Source organism: Rhodamnia argentea, chromosome 7, assembly GCF_020921035.1.
Source record: "Rhodamnia argentea isolate NSW1041297 chromosome 7, ASM2092103v1, whole genome shotgun sequence".
NCBI classification, from domain to species: domain Eukaryota; kingdom Viridiplantae; phylum Streptophyta; class Magnoliopsida; order Myrtales; family Myrtaceae; genus Rhodamnia; species Rhodamnia argentea.
In genome coordinates, this window is record NC_063156.1 from 11,076,350 (window position 1) to 11,093,182 (window position 16,833).

At 40.2% G+C, this 16,833-nt stretch overlaps 2 protein-coding genes across 3 annotated transcripts; one reads left to right on the forward strand and one right to left on the reverse strand.

The window, feature by feature from the left end:
• The first annotated feature begins 4,122 nt into the window (after nt 1-4,122).
• On the forward strand, nt 4,123-7,869 carry LOC115737788 (protein ABHD18). The gene is made up of 5 exons (XM_030670136.2): nt 4,123-5,059; nt 5,964-6,048; nt 6,136-6,305; nt 6,529-6,803; nt 7,391-7,869. The coding sequence occupies exons 1-5, from the start codon at nt 4,684-4,686 to the stop codon at nt 7,565-7,567; spliced, it is 1,083 nt and encodes a 360-aa protein (XP_030525996.1). The 5' UTR covers nt 4,123-4,683; the 3' UTR covers nt 7,568-7,869.
• Nucleotides 7,870-8,209: 340 nt separating this feature from the next.
• LOC115729666 (bZIP transcription factor TGA10-like) lies at nt 8,210-16,420 on the reverse strand. 2 transcript variants are annotated; one of them, XM_030660286.2, is made up of 11 exons: nt 15,946-16,420; nt 15,609-15,721; nt 15,066-15,142; nt 14,824-14,946; nt 14,606-14,677; nt 14,393-14,452; nt 14,168-14,245; nt 13,950-14,022; nt 12,953-13,227; nt 11,298-11,537; nt 8,210-8,534 (listed from the first exon to the last, which is right to left on the reverse strand). In XM_030660286.2, exons 1-11 carry the CDS (start codon nt 16,077-16,079, stop codon nt 8,382-8,384), a joined length of 1,398 nt encoding a protein of 465 aa, XP_030516146.1. In that variant the 5' UTR covers nt 16,080-16,420; the 3' UTR covers nt 8,210-8,381. The 2 variants fall into 2 exon arrangements, with proteins under 2 accessions (XP_030516146.1, XP_048138664.1); XM_048282707.1 differs by lacking the exon at nt 14,824-14,946.
• Nucleotides 16,421-16,833: the final 413 nt, after the last annotated feature.

Consider the following 16,833-nt stretch of genomic DNA (forward strand, 5'->3'; position numbering starts at 1 on the left):
CATGAGTTGTGTGCATTTTGTGTGCGATACGAGTGCTATTGCATTAAGCTACGATGATATTTTCTTGCATTAAAATTATTTGAATCATACCACAATGATATCCTCTTGCACTAAAATGATTTGATTCATGTGCCTGCAAGAATATGTTCGTGCAGATCATCCGAGGAATGATACATGGCCCAGATAGGCAATTATTTGTGGCCCAGATATGCAATTGTTATGGTCCAAATAGGCAACGTTCCCTTAAAGTCTTAAGGGTTTGTATTGTGAGTATGTTGAGCGGTCGTTTCCGTGAAGATGATTTTGCAAGACGTTTACCGTTTGGTAACGTTGAACCCACAAGTGAGCATTTTCGGGATACATCTTACTAATTATGGTCCGGATAGGCAATTTTTATGGCCCAGATAGGCAATTATTTATGGCCTTGGATAGGCACAAATTGGCCAGCCAGGAATAGCCATTTGATGTGAATTGCATGAATTGATGTGTTTATAGCATTTGAACAAAAGTTATGTGGCGAACTCCATGCATTTGATGATTTACAAATAAAGATTTATGCTCATATTTACAATAGATCACATGATAGCTTTATTGAGTATAAAGCTAACATTCCTATTTTAGGCCTAGTAATTTCATTTACTAGGCTGCTCGCTTATTCCTTTAATTTTCAGGAAATTGATGAACCCACCACGAGTTCCTCTGTTCGGCCAGCCTACCCATATGCATATGTACCAGAGCGACATTGTCGATGTGGATTCTTGAGATATGGGTGATAATAGCTGAGAGAGATAGAGTATGAGAGTAAGTAGTTAACCTCCTTCATATTTTATTTATACAATAATAAATGGGAGGTTATATCATGATGTTATATATATTGATGCATATATAAGATTATGTTTGTTTATGTATGGAGGTCGCTATGTCTTCTATTTCAATATGCCCATTGTTAAAAATAAAGGTCGGCAGAAAATAAGGAAAATGGTTAAAGAAAAATATAAATAGGGTGATAAGAGGAAAGGTCCTGGGTTGTTACATTATTCTCATCATTGCAACGTTCATTAGAAGATTCAGGTATTTGCATAATCTAATAGGGGTTTGATTAGTCCAACTAACATTATCGACATCGAGAAAAAGGAGGGACTAGTAACGTACCTTGTTACCACTAGATTGGATAGTGGTGGTTGATTGGACAATCCTAACCTCAAGAAAACATCATTCATGGTATTGATGACGATCAGTTTGATCACGTTTGACATGTGATTCACAATGTAATTGGTTATATCGTTTCGCTGCTCCTCGAACATTCTCTTCATACTGGCCAACATATGAGGATTTGGTGCAACTTCTCTCAATTGATCTTCAGTGAGATGTCGAGAAAAGTATGCCCCTCACGTTGGCCTTCTACTGTCGTTTAGTTAAATGGCTAAAGATCCAGAGTGCCTAGACATGTAACTGTCATTGGGATCGTTACCCGCGACATTGCTAGGCTCTGGATGATTCCTTGCTCTTGACATTGAATTTCATCGAGTCAAACCACAAGTTGTCCCATCAAGCATGCCAAAAAGATATTTCAGCTTAAATGTTCGACAATGAAATATCTTTGACCGAAATAGGCTCTTCAATTTTTGTCAAGGGGAAACGAGTTTTGTGGGGAGTCCAGACAGGAATTTCCACAAGGAAGAGATGTGCCTCATTGAAATTTAATTGACAACGATGTACAAAATATTTTGTTGGAATTTAATCGACAATAAAATGAAATGATAAAGATACAATGTCTGAATTTAATTGATAACGAAGATCTGAAAACTATGACTAAGATACACACCAAAATATATGAACTACAGCTAAAGATACAGGAATATAAAGCCATTGGAAAGATAAATTTGTGGAAAGTAAAGAAAAATAAAGAACATTGAGTTTTGTGATTGATTGAAGGGATTTCACAAATAGTACACTTGGAATATTTATGACCCGAACAAAAGCGATTACTAAATTTGAAAGAGCAAATAACTTTCTTCGGTGTTTACCAGAAGTTACTTCACGAATGAATATGACATAACTAACTAACGGTTATCTTCGTGTCGGTAGTTATCTTCATATCGGTTGGTCGTCACCGATACCGATGATTTTATCGAGAAATTTCACGACTCTCATCGATAAAACAACGTTGAGTTATCGACGAGAGTCTTGACCTTCAAGATATTGGTAATTATTATCATCAAACTCTGCCCATGTCGACTAAATCTATCACTTGTCGATAATAACCAAAAGTTGGTCACATTTTAGTGTAAATAGAAGGTGTACACGTCAGGACTGAGACCCAAAAGCCTCAACTCGTCAAAAAGGGGGAGGGTGGATTCTGGCAACGAAAGAAGCGAAGCCAGAAAAAGGCCGTTGAAGGCGACGGTGTCTGGGCATGTGGTGTCGGAGAGGGAGAGAATGACCTAGAGAATCGCCATGGGAGATGCTGTGCATGGAGAGGAAGGGTGGAGGGAGTCGCTTACTTGAGGAAGACAACGTTGGCCTGGTCGATGAGGAGAGGAGAGGAGAGGAGGGAGAGTAGGTGGGCGGCGACGGTGAGTTAGGATGGTTGGAATTGAAGTGGGAGAGAGAGAGAGGAGATTAGCGAAGAGGATAGGCTAGACTTGTTTTTTATTTTTATTTTTTTCAACTTTACTCTTTTGGTCATATGGGCTGAATGTGAGTTTCACTACGGGCACAATTTAAACCCATTTATTTTGGACTTTTCTTTACATAACCCATTATAGCACATACAACAAATTTGAGCTAACCCATCTCTCACCAATTTTAATACATATGGGTTAAAACATAGATTAGTGACCTATTTTGACAGCCCTAGTTGTAAGGCCCAATGCTACTATAACAAAAAACTTACACATTTTATAATTGGGTTAGCGACATGTGTCTTCGAATCAAATTGATAACCAAATTCTTTCACGTGTCCATAATCTAATTATGAGTGTGTAAGATTACCGTGACAATCGTAACAGCCTCACAAAAAAAAATTCCTATTATATTAAAAGATGCTTTCTAATGCTTATTTCATATTGTGATTGTCGAATACTATTTGTTTTGAATGAAATCACTGTGAATCCAAAGGACTTGGCAAAGTCAAAGCATTGCCAAACTCAAATGCTAAGGTTGGTTTGTACGGGGTTGGGCTTTAGCTCTTAAAACTAAAACGACTCTTACATTGTACCGATGAGTTATTGGATCATGGGGCTCGAGCTTCGACTGGTGATGTGACGATAGCGTTCTCCACGCCAAATAAGCACCATCTCACGGCGGTCACCATGTACATGCGATCATCATAAGGTTCTTACTGCTATGCCAACAGAGAGGAATTCCAGGCCAGCGCCAGTAATTAGAACAATTACAACACTCCATAGCAGCAATCATCATCCTCCTTTAACTAACGTGATTGTGATAGCGGTCACAATTTGTGAAGAAGTTAAAGTCCTTCCATTTATTATCTTATTTTCTTCTTAGTTAATAGAAATCATATTTGGATTTAACGCATTAGGACTTTTAAAGATTCGAAACATATAGCATATTCAAATATAGCGTATTCAAATGCCGAACCAAACATTGGATAAGAGAGAAATAACCTATCTAGGGGTGTTGTCGTTCTCCTAGGACAACCTTTTCGAATATTAGAAATCTATTAATATTCAATCTTAATTTTTTTTTTTTTTGGGTGCTAAATCTAGAGTTGGCCGGTTCGACGAAACCGGCGGTTCCGAGCCGGTTCCGGTTCGGAACCGGCGGTTCCAAGACTCAATTGCTCTTTTCACCAAACCTACTTCCTTTTTTTTTTTTTTTAAACCGGCCCGGAACCGGCAATTCCGGGCCGATTTCAACAATTTACAAACCGGAACCCGCCCTTAAGGGCCGGTTCCTGTTCCAGGTTGGAATCATGGGCCCGGTCAACGGGCCGATTCCGGGCCCACGGGTCCATTTGGCCACCTCTAGCTGAATCTGCTGAATCTCAATTGAATTTGCTCTTTTTTCTCCTTTTGGTTATCAAGTCGCTGAGGTGGCAGGATGCGCACGTGGGTCCCCACTCCACCGTGTCATCGGACAGATCATTCTCTCTCCTCTCTCCTCTGTCTGCCCGTTGTTTTGGTTTTGTTGATACGTCTGGTGCGCTCTCTCTCTCTGTCACACACAACCAATCTGACCCGACCTCGATGCTCTCGCAAGCGAATCTTCCTCCGTCGAATCCGACCCATTTCTCGTCGTGAAATCCCCTGCATACCCTCTTCCAGTGCCGATGGCGACTCCCGTCAATTCATGAAGATTCATGATTCCCCATCATCCCAACCCGCAGAGTCTTCGAGTTCGTTGCTGCATTTGTGCGAGCCCGAGAGGTTCTCTTCACAGCTGTTCATAGAACGATTTCCAATCTCTGTGAATAATCTTGTGGATTTCCCGTTCGTTCTTTTGCTTCGAGTGTGATATTTGTCTCCGCGCGAATTATAGAAACCGGATTACATTCGCGGAGCTTCGGATTTTTTTTCCAATTCATTCTCGTTCGGGTACTTGTGGATCTATTCATGGATTTATGGGTAGCTTCTCGATAGCGGGCGCGCATTCACGAAATAAGATCAAGATTCCATTTTTTTGTTTTTCCAATTGCGAGGACTTTTGTGGATTGCGACGATGGTGACTGTGAATCTGGGAATGCTCCATTTCGTGCTGGACCATGTATACGGTGCGTTCATGCACCGGGCGAAGATAACCCCGCCCTTCTTCTCCAGAGGATGGGGCGGTTCGAAGCTTGAATTGCTGGAGAGGATGATCAACCAGCTGTTCCCTGACGCGGCGGGCCAAAACTGGCCTCCCTGCTTGATCCAACCCATCTGGAGGACTGTTTGGGAAACGAGGACGGCTTGCTTGAGAGAAGGCATTTTTCGCACTCCTTGTGATGAGGAGCTCTTGAATGCATTGCCTCCCGAGAGTCATAGCGCTCGAGTCGCTTTCCTTGCCCCGAAATTGGTGCCACCCGAAAAAATAGCCTGTGTGATCCATCTTGCAGGTATGGCAAACATATGTTTTTGTGGCCTTTGGTAAAAAAATTTTTTTTTTTTTTATGAAATACTTGGTACATTTAGGAGGTGGTTTTATTGATTTGTTCATAGTTGCAATGCCAGCATGACAAAGTTCTGGCTGAATATAATGTGAATGTTGAGTAGCTGAGAGCCTGCATTGTGAATTATCCTGTTTGGCTTGACAAAAACAGGACTAGGAAAAGGCAGTGAGTTTGTACTAACTAAATGAAGCACTTATGCATTGTGGAGAGCTCATATCAGACTGCGTCTAGTTTTAGATGTTTTCCTTTTAAGCGTCATGGGTGTCGGAATATGATTTGTCCTACTGGGAGGATATCAACGTGTATAGTTCAGATGTTCGTTCTGTTAGATATTATAGTTATGATCTTGATTAAGAGTTCTATAGAGGGTAACAAATGAAAAGTCACAATAGAGGTTTTTCTTAGATAAAAAGGATGTCGTTTTCTAGTTTCAGCTTGGTCTCACTTATTACGGATCTAGAAGCAATATCCACGTGGTGGATGGTGGATAATTTACCATATTACTTGCCATAAATATTCCTTTAGTTTACATTTTCAGGCACTTGGAAGTTAATATTTTGATGTTGTGGTTGTGTATGAATCCCAGCACTCACTGTACAAATTTTTGCCATTGATTGCTTCTTCTTTTTCTTATGTCCTGGCCTTATATCGGTGAACCACTTGAAATGCCAAGCACATTTATTTAGGATAAATCTATCAAGTTGGCCTTCTTTTGACATCGGACAAGTCAGCAATGACTTCATTGGTTTTATTATACTAGGGTTATCCAGTCATTTATAATTATCAAGGTAATCAACATTTTGTGGTATAATAATGATTCATTTTTTGGCAACTTGAAAACATTCTGCAGGAACTGGAGATCACACTTTTGAAAGGAGATTGCGTCTAGGTGGACCATTACTGAAGGAGAATATTGCCACCATGGTGCTTGAGAGGTTCACTCTAAATCATTTACAGCTGCTGTAAAACCCCTTTCAAGTAGCTTGTTAAGCTAATCCAGGGCGCAAAAAAATTTACTGCAGTCCCTTCTATGGACAAAGACGTCCTATGCTGCAGTATGGTGCAAAACTCTTGTGTGTGAGCGACCTTCTCTTGTTAGGAAGAGTGACTATTGAAGAAGCCCGCAGTCTATTGTACTGGTTAGAAAATGAGGAAGGTTTTGGCAAGATGGGAGTTTGTGGCCTTAGCATGGGTAAGATATGATTTCTGTAATATTGTGATATTAATATAAGAGTTCTAGTGGAGCTTTGATGTAGTTCTATCAGTTATGTTTTTCACCTTTCTGTTGCTTTTCACAAGTGAAATGATTGAAGCTGCTTTGGGCCACCGCTGAATATTTCATAGCAATGTTTAGTTTCAGTTTCCTGGAGTCATATCTGCAGTTTGATCATCCTTTCTTCTCAAAATTTATTTAGGTGGAGTTCATGCTGCAATGGTGGGTTCACTGCACCCTACCCCAGTTGCAACCCTTCCTTTTCTTTCCCCACATTCAGCTGTTGTGGCATTTTGTGATGGGATATTAAAGCATGGAACTGCATGGGAGGTACTGAGAGAGGATCTTGCAGCACAAACAGCTGCAATGACTCTTGAGGAAGTGAGAGAAAGGATGCGAAATGTACTTTCTCTCACAGATGTCACACGGTTTCCAATTCCCAAAAATCCAAATGCTGTGATATTTGTGGCTGCAACTGTAAGTGCTAGATTGGGACTGGAATGTGAATAGATAGCAAACAGTAAACTTCAATTCTCTTGGTCCTCAGAGGTTTGCTGGTCCCTTTTCCTGATTCTTTCATCCTAGTGCATATTTGCATACTATGCTGGTGGAGCGAAGATTCTGCTTGTTAATACATGATAAGAACCTAGATTTTTAATTGGCCCCCCACCTCTGCCATTTACTTTTTATTTGGTGCTTTAATTATTATCCGCCTATACAACACAAAGCTTCATGAGTTTTATGGCCTCAGGGTGTTCTTTCCATGTTGCAAAATATTACTGTTATGCTTCTTATTTTGAAATGTAGTTTTGTGGGCTGGTGTAGCTAGATTTTCATCTTTTGTACCACCAAGAAGTTTCTATGCATCGGTATTTAGAAGTCTCCGATGGTTGTATTTATACTCGCAAAACTGTATAATCTCGTGTCATTGTTATCTGAAGACTCGGTAACGTGACTTCTCTTGAGTGTGGTCTTTTGCCTCTCTATGTATCCTTTTTCATGTAGTTTTGCCTAACTATTCAATTGTTCCAGTCATCTCATATAGCATTGCTACCTGTTTTCAGGATGACGGCTACATACCTAAAAATTCAGTACTGCATCTCCAAAAGGCTTGGCCAGGTTCAGAAGTGAGATGGGTGACTGGTGGCCATGTCTCATCCTTCCTTCTCCACAATGGCGAGTTCCGCAAGGCAATTGTCGATGGGTTGAATCGGTTACAGTGGAAGGAGAATCCCTTGTGACACTTGGATATCTGCCCTGGAGAGCTGGGGGACTGTACTTACATTTTACTCTTCGTGCGGCCTTCATTGGCTCAAACTGTCACTGAACTTGTAAATTAGATGATACCTGAAGACTTCCCCTTGAGGTTGGGGAAATGGATCGGTAATTTGTGAATACTCATTCTTTTTTTCGTTTCTCTCGAACTAGACTAAGTTCGGCGCTGACACTTGTATTTGCATTCTTCTATTCGATCAATCTGTAGCATAAATGTTGGTCCATTTGGTGGTTCTGCTCCTGATAGTGCTACTGCTCGGTTCTATGAGTTATTATGGTCAGTCTTATTGGTCACATGTGCATTAGGGAAGTAACCTCATTCTTGGTGGAAAATGCTGGAGATAAAAATCTCTCTAAAAAAAAAAAATTCTTAGAGATACTAAATTTGATTGCAAAATTTGTTTAAAAGGTGACACAGCTATTTAGATAGGTTCCACTTGTTTAAGTGCTCGCTCATTGTTTGCCATATCGTCTTGTCTTAAATTTGTGAACTAGTCTATCCCTTGCTTAATCAAGTAACTTCGTATGCATTTTGTCACAGTCAATCCTCAAGACTTCTAGCTAGAGAGAGAGAGAGAGAGAGAGAGAGAGAGAGAGAGAGAGAGAGAGAGAGAGAGATGCATAATATTCTAGCTTTAAACTCTCTGTTTCTATCTGTCTATACATCTCTATGCAAAAAGAGAAAAGGAAAGAAGAAAAAAACATATGCTGGTGCCATCAAAAGTTTGACAATCGAGAAGAGAGAGAGAGAGAGAGAGTCATAGATGTTAAGATTGATGGTTAATCTTGTTGTCGAGGGCGTGACAACCAGAGGGAGCTGAGTGTCCGGAGGCGATGAAAGTATTCAGCAATGGCCAAGAAGCACTTAGCTGCTTGGCGTGCCGTGAGGAGTTGATGCAATTGGCAAATTGTCTGGTGTCTCAAGTTATCTGCCTGCAAAATTAACGACATTCTAAATAATTTGGCAAACATGTATCTGCAATTACTTGCAAGTCTTAAAAAATTGAAGTTCTCTAAAGCAAACAAAAGTGAAAAAGAAGACAAAGGGCCAATATAAGATGTTATAGACACATTCTGATGGTTATGGTGGGTCTGAACCAAGTCTTTCATACTTGATAAGGATCATATGTCACTCTGCTACAAGATTGACTCTGCAAATAGGTATTAAAGGCAATGGTAGGCAAATATCTGCCCGAGAAGCATTATAAAGACAACCCCTTTAGCTTCATTTTGACAGAAGAAAGCTCTATTTCCGCCCTTTCGCCTTCGATGGTATCAAACTCGGCAAAATGCAAGGCGTAGTTGCTCTGAATCTATACTGAGATCTGATTTTTCACCTCAATTAAGCTCCTGGACAGTGTTTTACTCACAAGAAGCAAGGATTTGCCACTAGATATGACATAGATACTGTAAGTTTGCCAAAAGAAGATTGCTCAGGGCGAAAGATTTCAACCTTTCAATGAAGAATAATTGAGCCCGTGCATCGAGCATTATTCCATTCATTGATAAATATTAGGAGTGATTTGGGGCATTCAAAAAGCTCTTCCTAAAGAAGTCAACCCTCTTCCAAGGGATCTGTCTACTGCTGAGAAGAATCACAGTCTGGTAACCAACTTCCATACAATTGAGATCTAGAAGTTTCCCACTCCTGCACTCTCTTTCTGTTCTCTCTATCGTCTGTTTCTTCTGTAACTAGTACTTAAGCATAGGAAGGTCTTCCTACGCGAAATCTAGGTGGTGGTCCTCGTCCTTGGCATGCACATTCTTTCTACATAGAGATCAACCCCGTCTAAGGCCCCTTGTGGATTCGCGCATCATCAGATGCCTTACGGAGTTCGAAACCTTATCACGCCACAGGAGCTGGCGGTATTCATGTTGCCTTCTGCTAAAGTACTAGATTGTTGTTAGAAGCTCTTTCTGCAATCTTGCATCTCTAATAACCCTTTCCACCTTGATGACAGCTTCTTAGTTCTAATCCCGAACTGTCGAGACCCTGAGACTATAGATCAGTTTTTGTAGCGATAAGAAAATTAACTTGCCAGCAAGCTCAGACCTTTCTCAATGACTGGATCAACCCCTTTTGAAGCTAGTTTTATTCCTAGGAGATGCACTCATAAACAATGCGACCATTGTCAAAGACCTCCTCCACATAAGGTAGAACCTTACAGGCAGAAAGGCTTACATGGCTACTGCAACTTACCTGGAGAAAGCTTATGGTAAAACGTACTGAGATTTTGCTAGACGTGTCCTCTTGGGCCATGAGTTTCCCGAATGAATCTCAAGTGTGACGGCAACTACTATTGATCCTCCAAACGTATCGTGAATTGCCTATCTAGTTCTCACACCACTATTCTGCCAATGGCAGTATGCTCGATCCTTAATTCAGCGACGGAAAGACCGAAAGATGACGAAAACACCACTATTCGCTTGCAACAAGAAGTTGGCCAACAAATTAGGCCCAACCTATTCAATCAAGCCGGACACCATGGTCCCACTCGCATATAAATATTTCTAGGAAAAATGACGCAGATGATCTCTAAACTTTTGCCAAATGTGCAATATGGTTTTCAAATTTTTAATTTATTCAATATGGTCCCTAAATTGTGGCCCAATATAAATGTAGTCCTTGAACTTTTAATTTATTCAATGTGATTGCTGAACTTTAGTACATGTTCAATTTAGTCCTTAAATTATATGAAAATGTTCAAAGTTGTCCTTCCATTGAATATTTTCATTTAGGGATGGAAAAATTGTCAAAAAAATCATAAATCTTTCACACTTTTGCCAATTCAATCCTAAACCTTTTCACTTTGTGCCGATTCAGTTCTACTCACCGAAAATCGCCGACGTGGACGCCAACCGTTCTAAGTAGTAATGTCGACGCCGACAAGAATAATATTTAATAATTTTTATTTGAAAAAATCTTTTTTTTTTCTATTTTTACCTTGTTGGCTTCAAGGCCGGCGACCCTCGCCAGATTAAGGCCAACAGGGGTTGTCGGCCCCTAGGCGAAAGCTGGCGGGGGCCAACGACCCCTGCGAGTCCCTAGGCAAGGGTCGCAAACCCCTTAAGGCTGAAGGCGAGGGGTCGCGACCCTCGCCCTCGCCGTGGCCGGATCTAGCCATGGCAACCCCTACCGACCCGGATCCGGCCACGGTGAGGGCCGCGCCGCCCTTGCTATGGCCTGCTAGGGCGAGGTCGCGACCCCTCGCCTTCAGCCGCGAGGGGTTTGCAGCCCTTGTACAGGGGACCCGTGGGGTTGCCGGCCCCCGCCGACTCTTGTCCAAGTGCTGGCGACACCTACCGGTTCTTGCCCGGAAGCCAGCATCCCCTGCCAGCCCTAATCCGCGAGGGGTCGCCGGCCTTAAAGTCAACAAACCCAAAAAAAAAATTGAGTTTTTTAAATAAAAATTGTCACCAACGTCCACGTCAACGATTTTCGGCGAATAGGACTGAATCGGTACAAATTGAAAAGGTTTATGATTGAATTGGCAAGAGTGTGAAAGGTTTAGAACTTTTTTGACAATTTTCACGTTTAAGGACTGAGTTAAACATGTGCCAAAAATCCACGGACCACATTGAACTAAAGTTCATGTACCATTTGTGTCATTTTCTCATATTTCTATCGGCGAAACCAAAAAAAAAAAAAAAGGAGCAGTTTTGGAGATGAATGAAATCAAGCAATGCTGCACTTACCTGCCTAACAAAACTTTCGAGAGCCGAGAGCTTGTTGATGGCAACAGCCATGTGGCCCATGAAGTTGGCCATGTTGGGTGGAGAAGTTAGCGGATCAGAAGCAATGGTGTCCGAGAGGGAGTGATTCAGTGCCTCCAGCCCTTGAGTCAGCACCTCCTCCGCCTCCTGCGTCGACTGCTGCAAACCGCAGATCCCCATCACCTGCTGCTCCGTCAATGGCTCGATGTGACTGAACACCATCTGCCACAAGCCGCGCAGAAACAGGTCTAAACATCATCCTAAAGATCATCACTTTCATCATCCATTACCCACTAATCTCATATTACATTGTCGTCCCCAAGATGATGTCCGGTAAGATATGTTCGTATAACTAAGTGTTTTAGTGTAGGGAAGAAATTATCCAATCCTAACACTTAGGACATGACTTGCTATATTTTGAAAAATGACACAAAGAGTCCCTAAAGTTTGATTCGATTTGTAATATCTTCCTTGAACTTTTAATTCGTTTAGTATGATCCTCGAACTATTCTTACATGTTCAATTTAGTCTGAAAACTTCTAATATGTTCAATCTCGTCCCTCAACTTTCTATAACAAAGTCAAATTAGCCATTCTTTAGTATTCGCAAGATTCTATAATTAACTAACCGTTTCTCATATATTATAATATCTTTTCGTTTCAATCCATTTCCTATATATATAAAAAAAAAACTATCTTTCTAGTACCTATTTGGTATTTATAGATGTTATCATAGTTCCTACTATGTATTTTTTAGCTTATAACCCCTATAGTAGTGAAGTAGAATCTTATTTAGAGTTGTATTGGGCTGGTAGCCTGTTAATTTAATTTTCTATTTACAGATTTTAGCTAAATTTGATTAAGAAAACGGGAAACAAAAACTTGACAATTTTGTCTACCTAAAAAATTAGAAACAAGATTTAGAGTAACATAAGTACGAAGAATCGGTAGATTAATTATATTGTAATTGAATATTCTAAACTAAAAGGAATATGAATCCGTCATAACTCTAAATGATGTTGTATTTTTACTACTGCAAAGATCTTAAGCTAAAATTCACTTTAATAAAACTATAATACTAATTATAAATACTAAAAACGTAATGAAAAAAATAGTATATTTTTTTGTTGATTTAGGAAATTGATTGAAATGAAAAAATATCATAATATTTGGGCAATAGTGTAATTATGAATTTTTATATGGAAAATTAAGAGACTGGATTGAACAAACGGAAAGTTTAGGAACTAAATTGAACATTTATAAATAGTTCAAGGATCACATTGGACGAAAAACATTGATGATATTGCGCATTGAGACATAGTTTAAACACTATTTGTGTCATTTTCCATAGATTTGTTTTGATGACCTAGAATGAAAAATTGTCCGGGATACAAAATCGAGTAAAAATGTGCTGCATTCTAGTATTAAGAACGAAAACCATACTTTCCCAAGGAAGCCGCTGAGGATGATAATTTTTTTTTTTTTTACATCCGTTCACAATGTAGCTAGGGACAATTTAATCATTATCCATATTACTAAACGTGGTCGGGAGAACCGTCTTGTACAATTTTCTGGTTTGTATTAGGATTTTTTAGGGTTTCTATGTTGTATCTTATTTGCAGCACATCAAATGTTTACCTTGATGAGCTCAGAGGGACGGAATCCGCCGATCCACATGAAGCACCGCTCGGTCGGAGTCATCCACATGCCAGACACCAGATGAAATACGTCAGATTTGGCTAGCATGGCCCTCAGGTTCATCGCCTCATCGAAGTGAGCCACACAGTTGTCCACAAACAACCTGAGGTCGCTCTCCGGCAAATGCTCTTGGACTGCCGCCTGGAGCTCGCACGTGCGGCGGTGGTGCTCCTCCAACCACCTCGCGTACTCGATGTCGAACACCGCCGCGGCCTCTGTCGAACGAAAAGCCATCTGTACGTTTAGCGTTGCATGAAGAGGAGGCAATATTTGCATGCGTATCGACATGACAACAGTACACCGTCAACTGTAGAACGAGAAACATGTCTGATTCAAGCTTTGAAAGGTTTATTCTGGTCTACAATGGATTACCTTAGCTTGTATCTGTCCTTACGAAGCTGGTGTACAATCAGTTGAGACAGGAATCTTGTTACGATGATGCAATAATGATTAGAAACTTCTTTTTTTTACCGATATTAGGTTAAAGCAACTAATACCCTACTCTCTTGACAATTTATTTAACCTATTGATCAAGCTATTGTTATTTGGACAATGATTCTGGACAGTTAGTATGTTGGTGTTAAGAAACATTATATGCAGATTCTTTAATGAAGAAATCTGTTAAGTTTGGAGGGTTAGGAAATATGTTAAATCCTTAAGAAACATATACGGATTCAAATATCCTAACTTATGGCCTTTGGTGTAGGTACATTTGTAAAATAGACCTTTGGTGAGTACTAAGCATTCGGAATCATTCGCATTTAAATAATTAAACGTCCAATGTCGTGCAATCATGATGAACTTCTTTTCAGATGTTTCTTAAAGTTAAAATAAAGTCCCTCTTTCTTCAAGAAAATTCATGTAATAATGACTTCTTCTTCTTTTTTTGGAAAACTTTCTTTATTTGGCCATGATTGATTGTGATGAACTAAACTACCTGAGCTGATGTTGCTTCCTCCAACGGGAAGACCTTGATCTCCTCCCGCAGCTGCTCCTCCAAGAAACATGCCCTGAAACAAAAAGAAACCCTAGTATCTAAACATTCATAGTTTCGATCTCAAGGGACCAAAAAGAAGAACGACAAGGGAGACCAATGTTGCTATAACAACATAAATAGAACAGGTAGATAAACAGTGTGATTAATGTCTCCCTCACTTGAGCTCTTGCTCTATGTATCTCTTGCTCCAGCTCATTTAGTCTCATCCTGCTGGTTTCCAGCTGCTGAACATAAGCCTGTGTTGCGAAAGAAAAAAGAAATGCTAAAATAGCTAGAAAATCTTTATTAGCAAGCATTTTGGGGAGCAGTTTTTCTTATGAAATGTGATTTGTTTGAACATAGCAATAATATAATGCAGGTGAAAGGATTTAAATATGATTGACCTTCTTCCTAAGCCTGCTCTTCCTCGCTGCCTCTCTATTCTGAGCAAGTCTTCTCAATGTCTGCATGTCATTTGAGCATGACATCGTTTTGAAGTGTTAGTCATCATTCCCCGCTTGATCATTACCATTTTGTTAAATGTTAAACAAAAGAAGAAGAAAGAAAGACAGAGAAATGTTACTGAAAATTAGAGCAGGAAAAGGGATTATTCAGACCTTAGGATCTGGAGTTTTAGGTCCTTCAAGCTCCGAAGAACCCGACGTCGATCCTTTTCGATTACCTTCACGCTGCAACGAATATATAAAAGATCACATAAGCAAGATCAATTGCGTGAGCGGAGTTCATTCGATTCTTTTGTGATGGCAATGCTACAACCGGACTACGATACCCCCAAAAAACTGCTTAGGTATTCTCTAATTGCTTATTATATTACCTTGATGGGTTTAGCTGTCTCAGGACCAGTTGAGACATCATTTTTTGGGTCACCTAACTCCATTGAATGCTCCAATTGTCTTCTGGGAACACTTGTAGAAGGAGAAACTATTCCAGCATTGACCTACCGCATTAAGAAAAGGTACTTCACTACTAAACCCATTACTGAATTAACATCAACATAAGTCATTCTGATGATAAACTAATTTCCAGTCAGACATTAACATATAGAAACTTTTGTACCTTGGCAGATGGCTCTACGTGCATAGGTTGAGAAGGGAAAATGTTCAGTGTTGGAGGTCTCATCATCCCGGTGTTTTCTGTTTCCATGAACGCAATTATAGGCAATAGTCATTAATTCTAACAAAAAGAGAGTAATTATAAACATGATGCTCACGATTTGCCGTATTAAAAAAGAAAAAGGGAAGAAAAAAAATCGCGATCTTGAGTTTGCTGCATATCACGGTCCGACCTTTAGAGCAAAAGAAGAAACGAAACATCCGAAGAATGCGATAAAATATGCAAGACAATTTATTAATAAAGCACTGAAGTTCTTCATTCATATCTCCAAAGTCAAAGAGCAAAAAATAAAGTAGAGACGGTTCCAATTTCGGATTCTCCATACGCCTTTCATGTTAATCAAAATTGAGGAAACTTTGCGACATGAAATTTTTCCAACAGAAGCATAAAATATATAGCAAGATAGACAAGATCAGGCACAAAAGCTTCATAGATGTCGAGAAAACACGAATATAAAACGAACAAGACACAGAGGGAGAGACTCACGCCTTTGATCTTGATGATGATGAACGCTCGGCGTCTCTTGTCCACCGTCGAGATACAGAAATAGTGCTTGATCCAGCTCTCCCAAGTCATAAGCTCCATTATTTTCTTTGCCTCTGATTGAAATAAAGCCACAAATAAAAAAAAAACAGTAGGAAAAAAGCTATCAATATCGTCGATCGATGATGATACATACACATATAAGGAGAGAAAGAGAGATCGAGACGTGCTTCAGGCCACGAGATTCTACACGAAAAAGAAAAGGGAAGAAGCGAAAGATTCCCTCCTTTTTTCCTGAAACAGGAAACGAAAAGACAGTGGAATGATTGAGACAAGTTACACGAAATTCTGGGGGACGGAGGAAGACGATGATGGCTTGGACTGCATCGTTCCGAAGGGCATCTGATGCTGAAGCTGTTGTTGCTGGTGGTGGTGGTGGAGGAGTTGGGTGGTGATTTCCTTATTAGTGGCCATGAAACTGATGGAACTCCCAACTCTTGACAAAGAAGGGGAGCTTTGTCAGCAGTAAGTCTTTCAAGAACCGAGCCGATGAGAACTTCCCATTGATGGCGAGAGGACCTTCCGTTCCTCCTTCTCCGAGATCATGCCCACAGTTCCCGGCTCGAGAAAGAGGGAAAGAGAGATGGGTCGGTGGATTTTGTTGCAGATAATAAAGATGAGGGGGAAAAAAAATGCAAGACTCGGAATTGAATGCAGAGAGAGAAAGGACAAGACTCTCTCTCTCTCTACAAAAGAAGCAGACGACTTTCTTCACCTGCGACTAAGTTTTCAGACAAAGCCTTCTCTCTCTCTCTCTCTCTCTCTCTCTCTCTCTCTCTAAAACCAGTGTGAAAGTGAAACGGCCGTTCGTGTAATTCCTTGCTTGAGCTTCCTTCTTTCTTATTGTCGTCGCCTTAGCAAGAAATGACGAAACTAACCCGCCTTGACAATTTCATGCAAGCCTACACGTCGATCGGGGTTGAGGCGGCCGTCTCTTACATGAAGTCCTTATTACAAACAACCCTTCCTCCATTTCATCCTTTGCCTCTTTTTCTCCTAGGGTAGGTACTCGAGAAACCCCACCTATACTATCGCTTTTTTTTTTTTCGAAAAATAAAGAGGAAATAACTCAGTGCAACTGCAAACCAAATAAATCACATACAACTTCAAAATAAAATAAAATTCAAATAACAAGATAAATTGTCAAAAAAAAAAAAAAGGATACGAG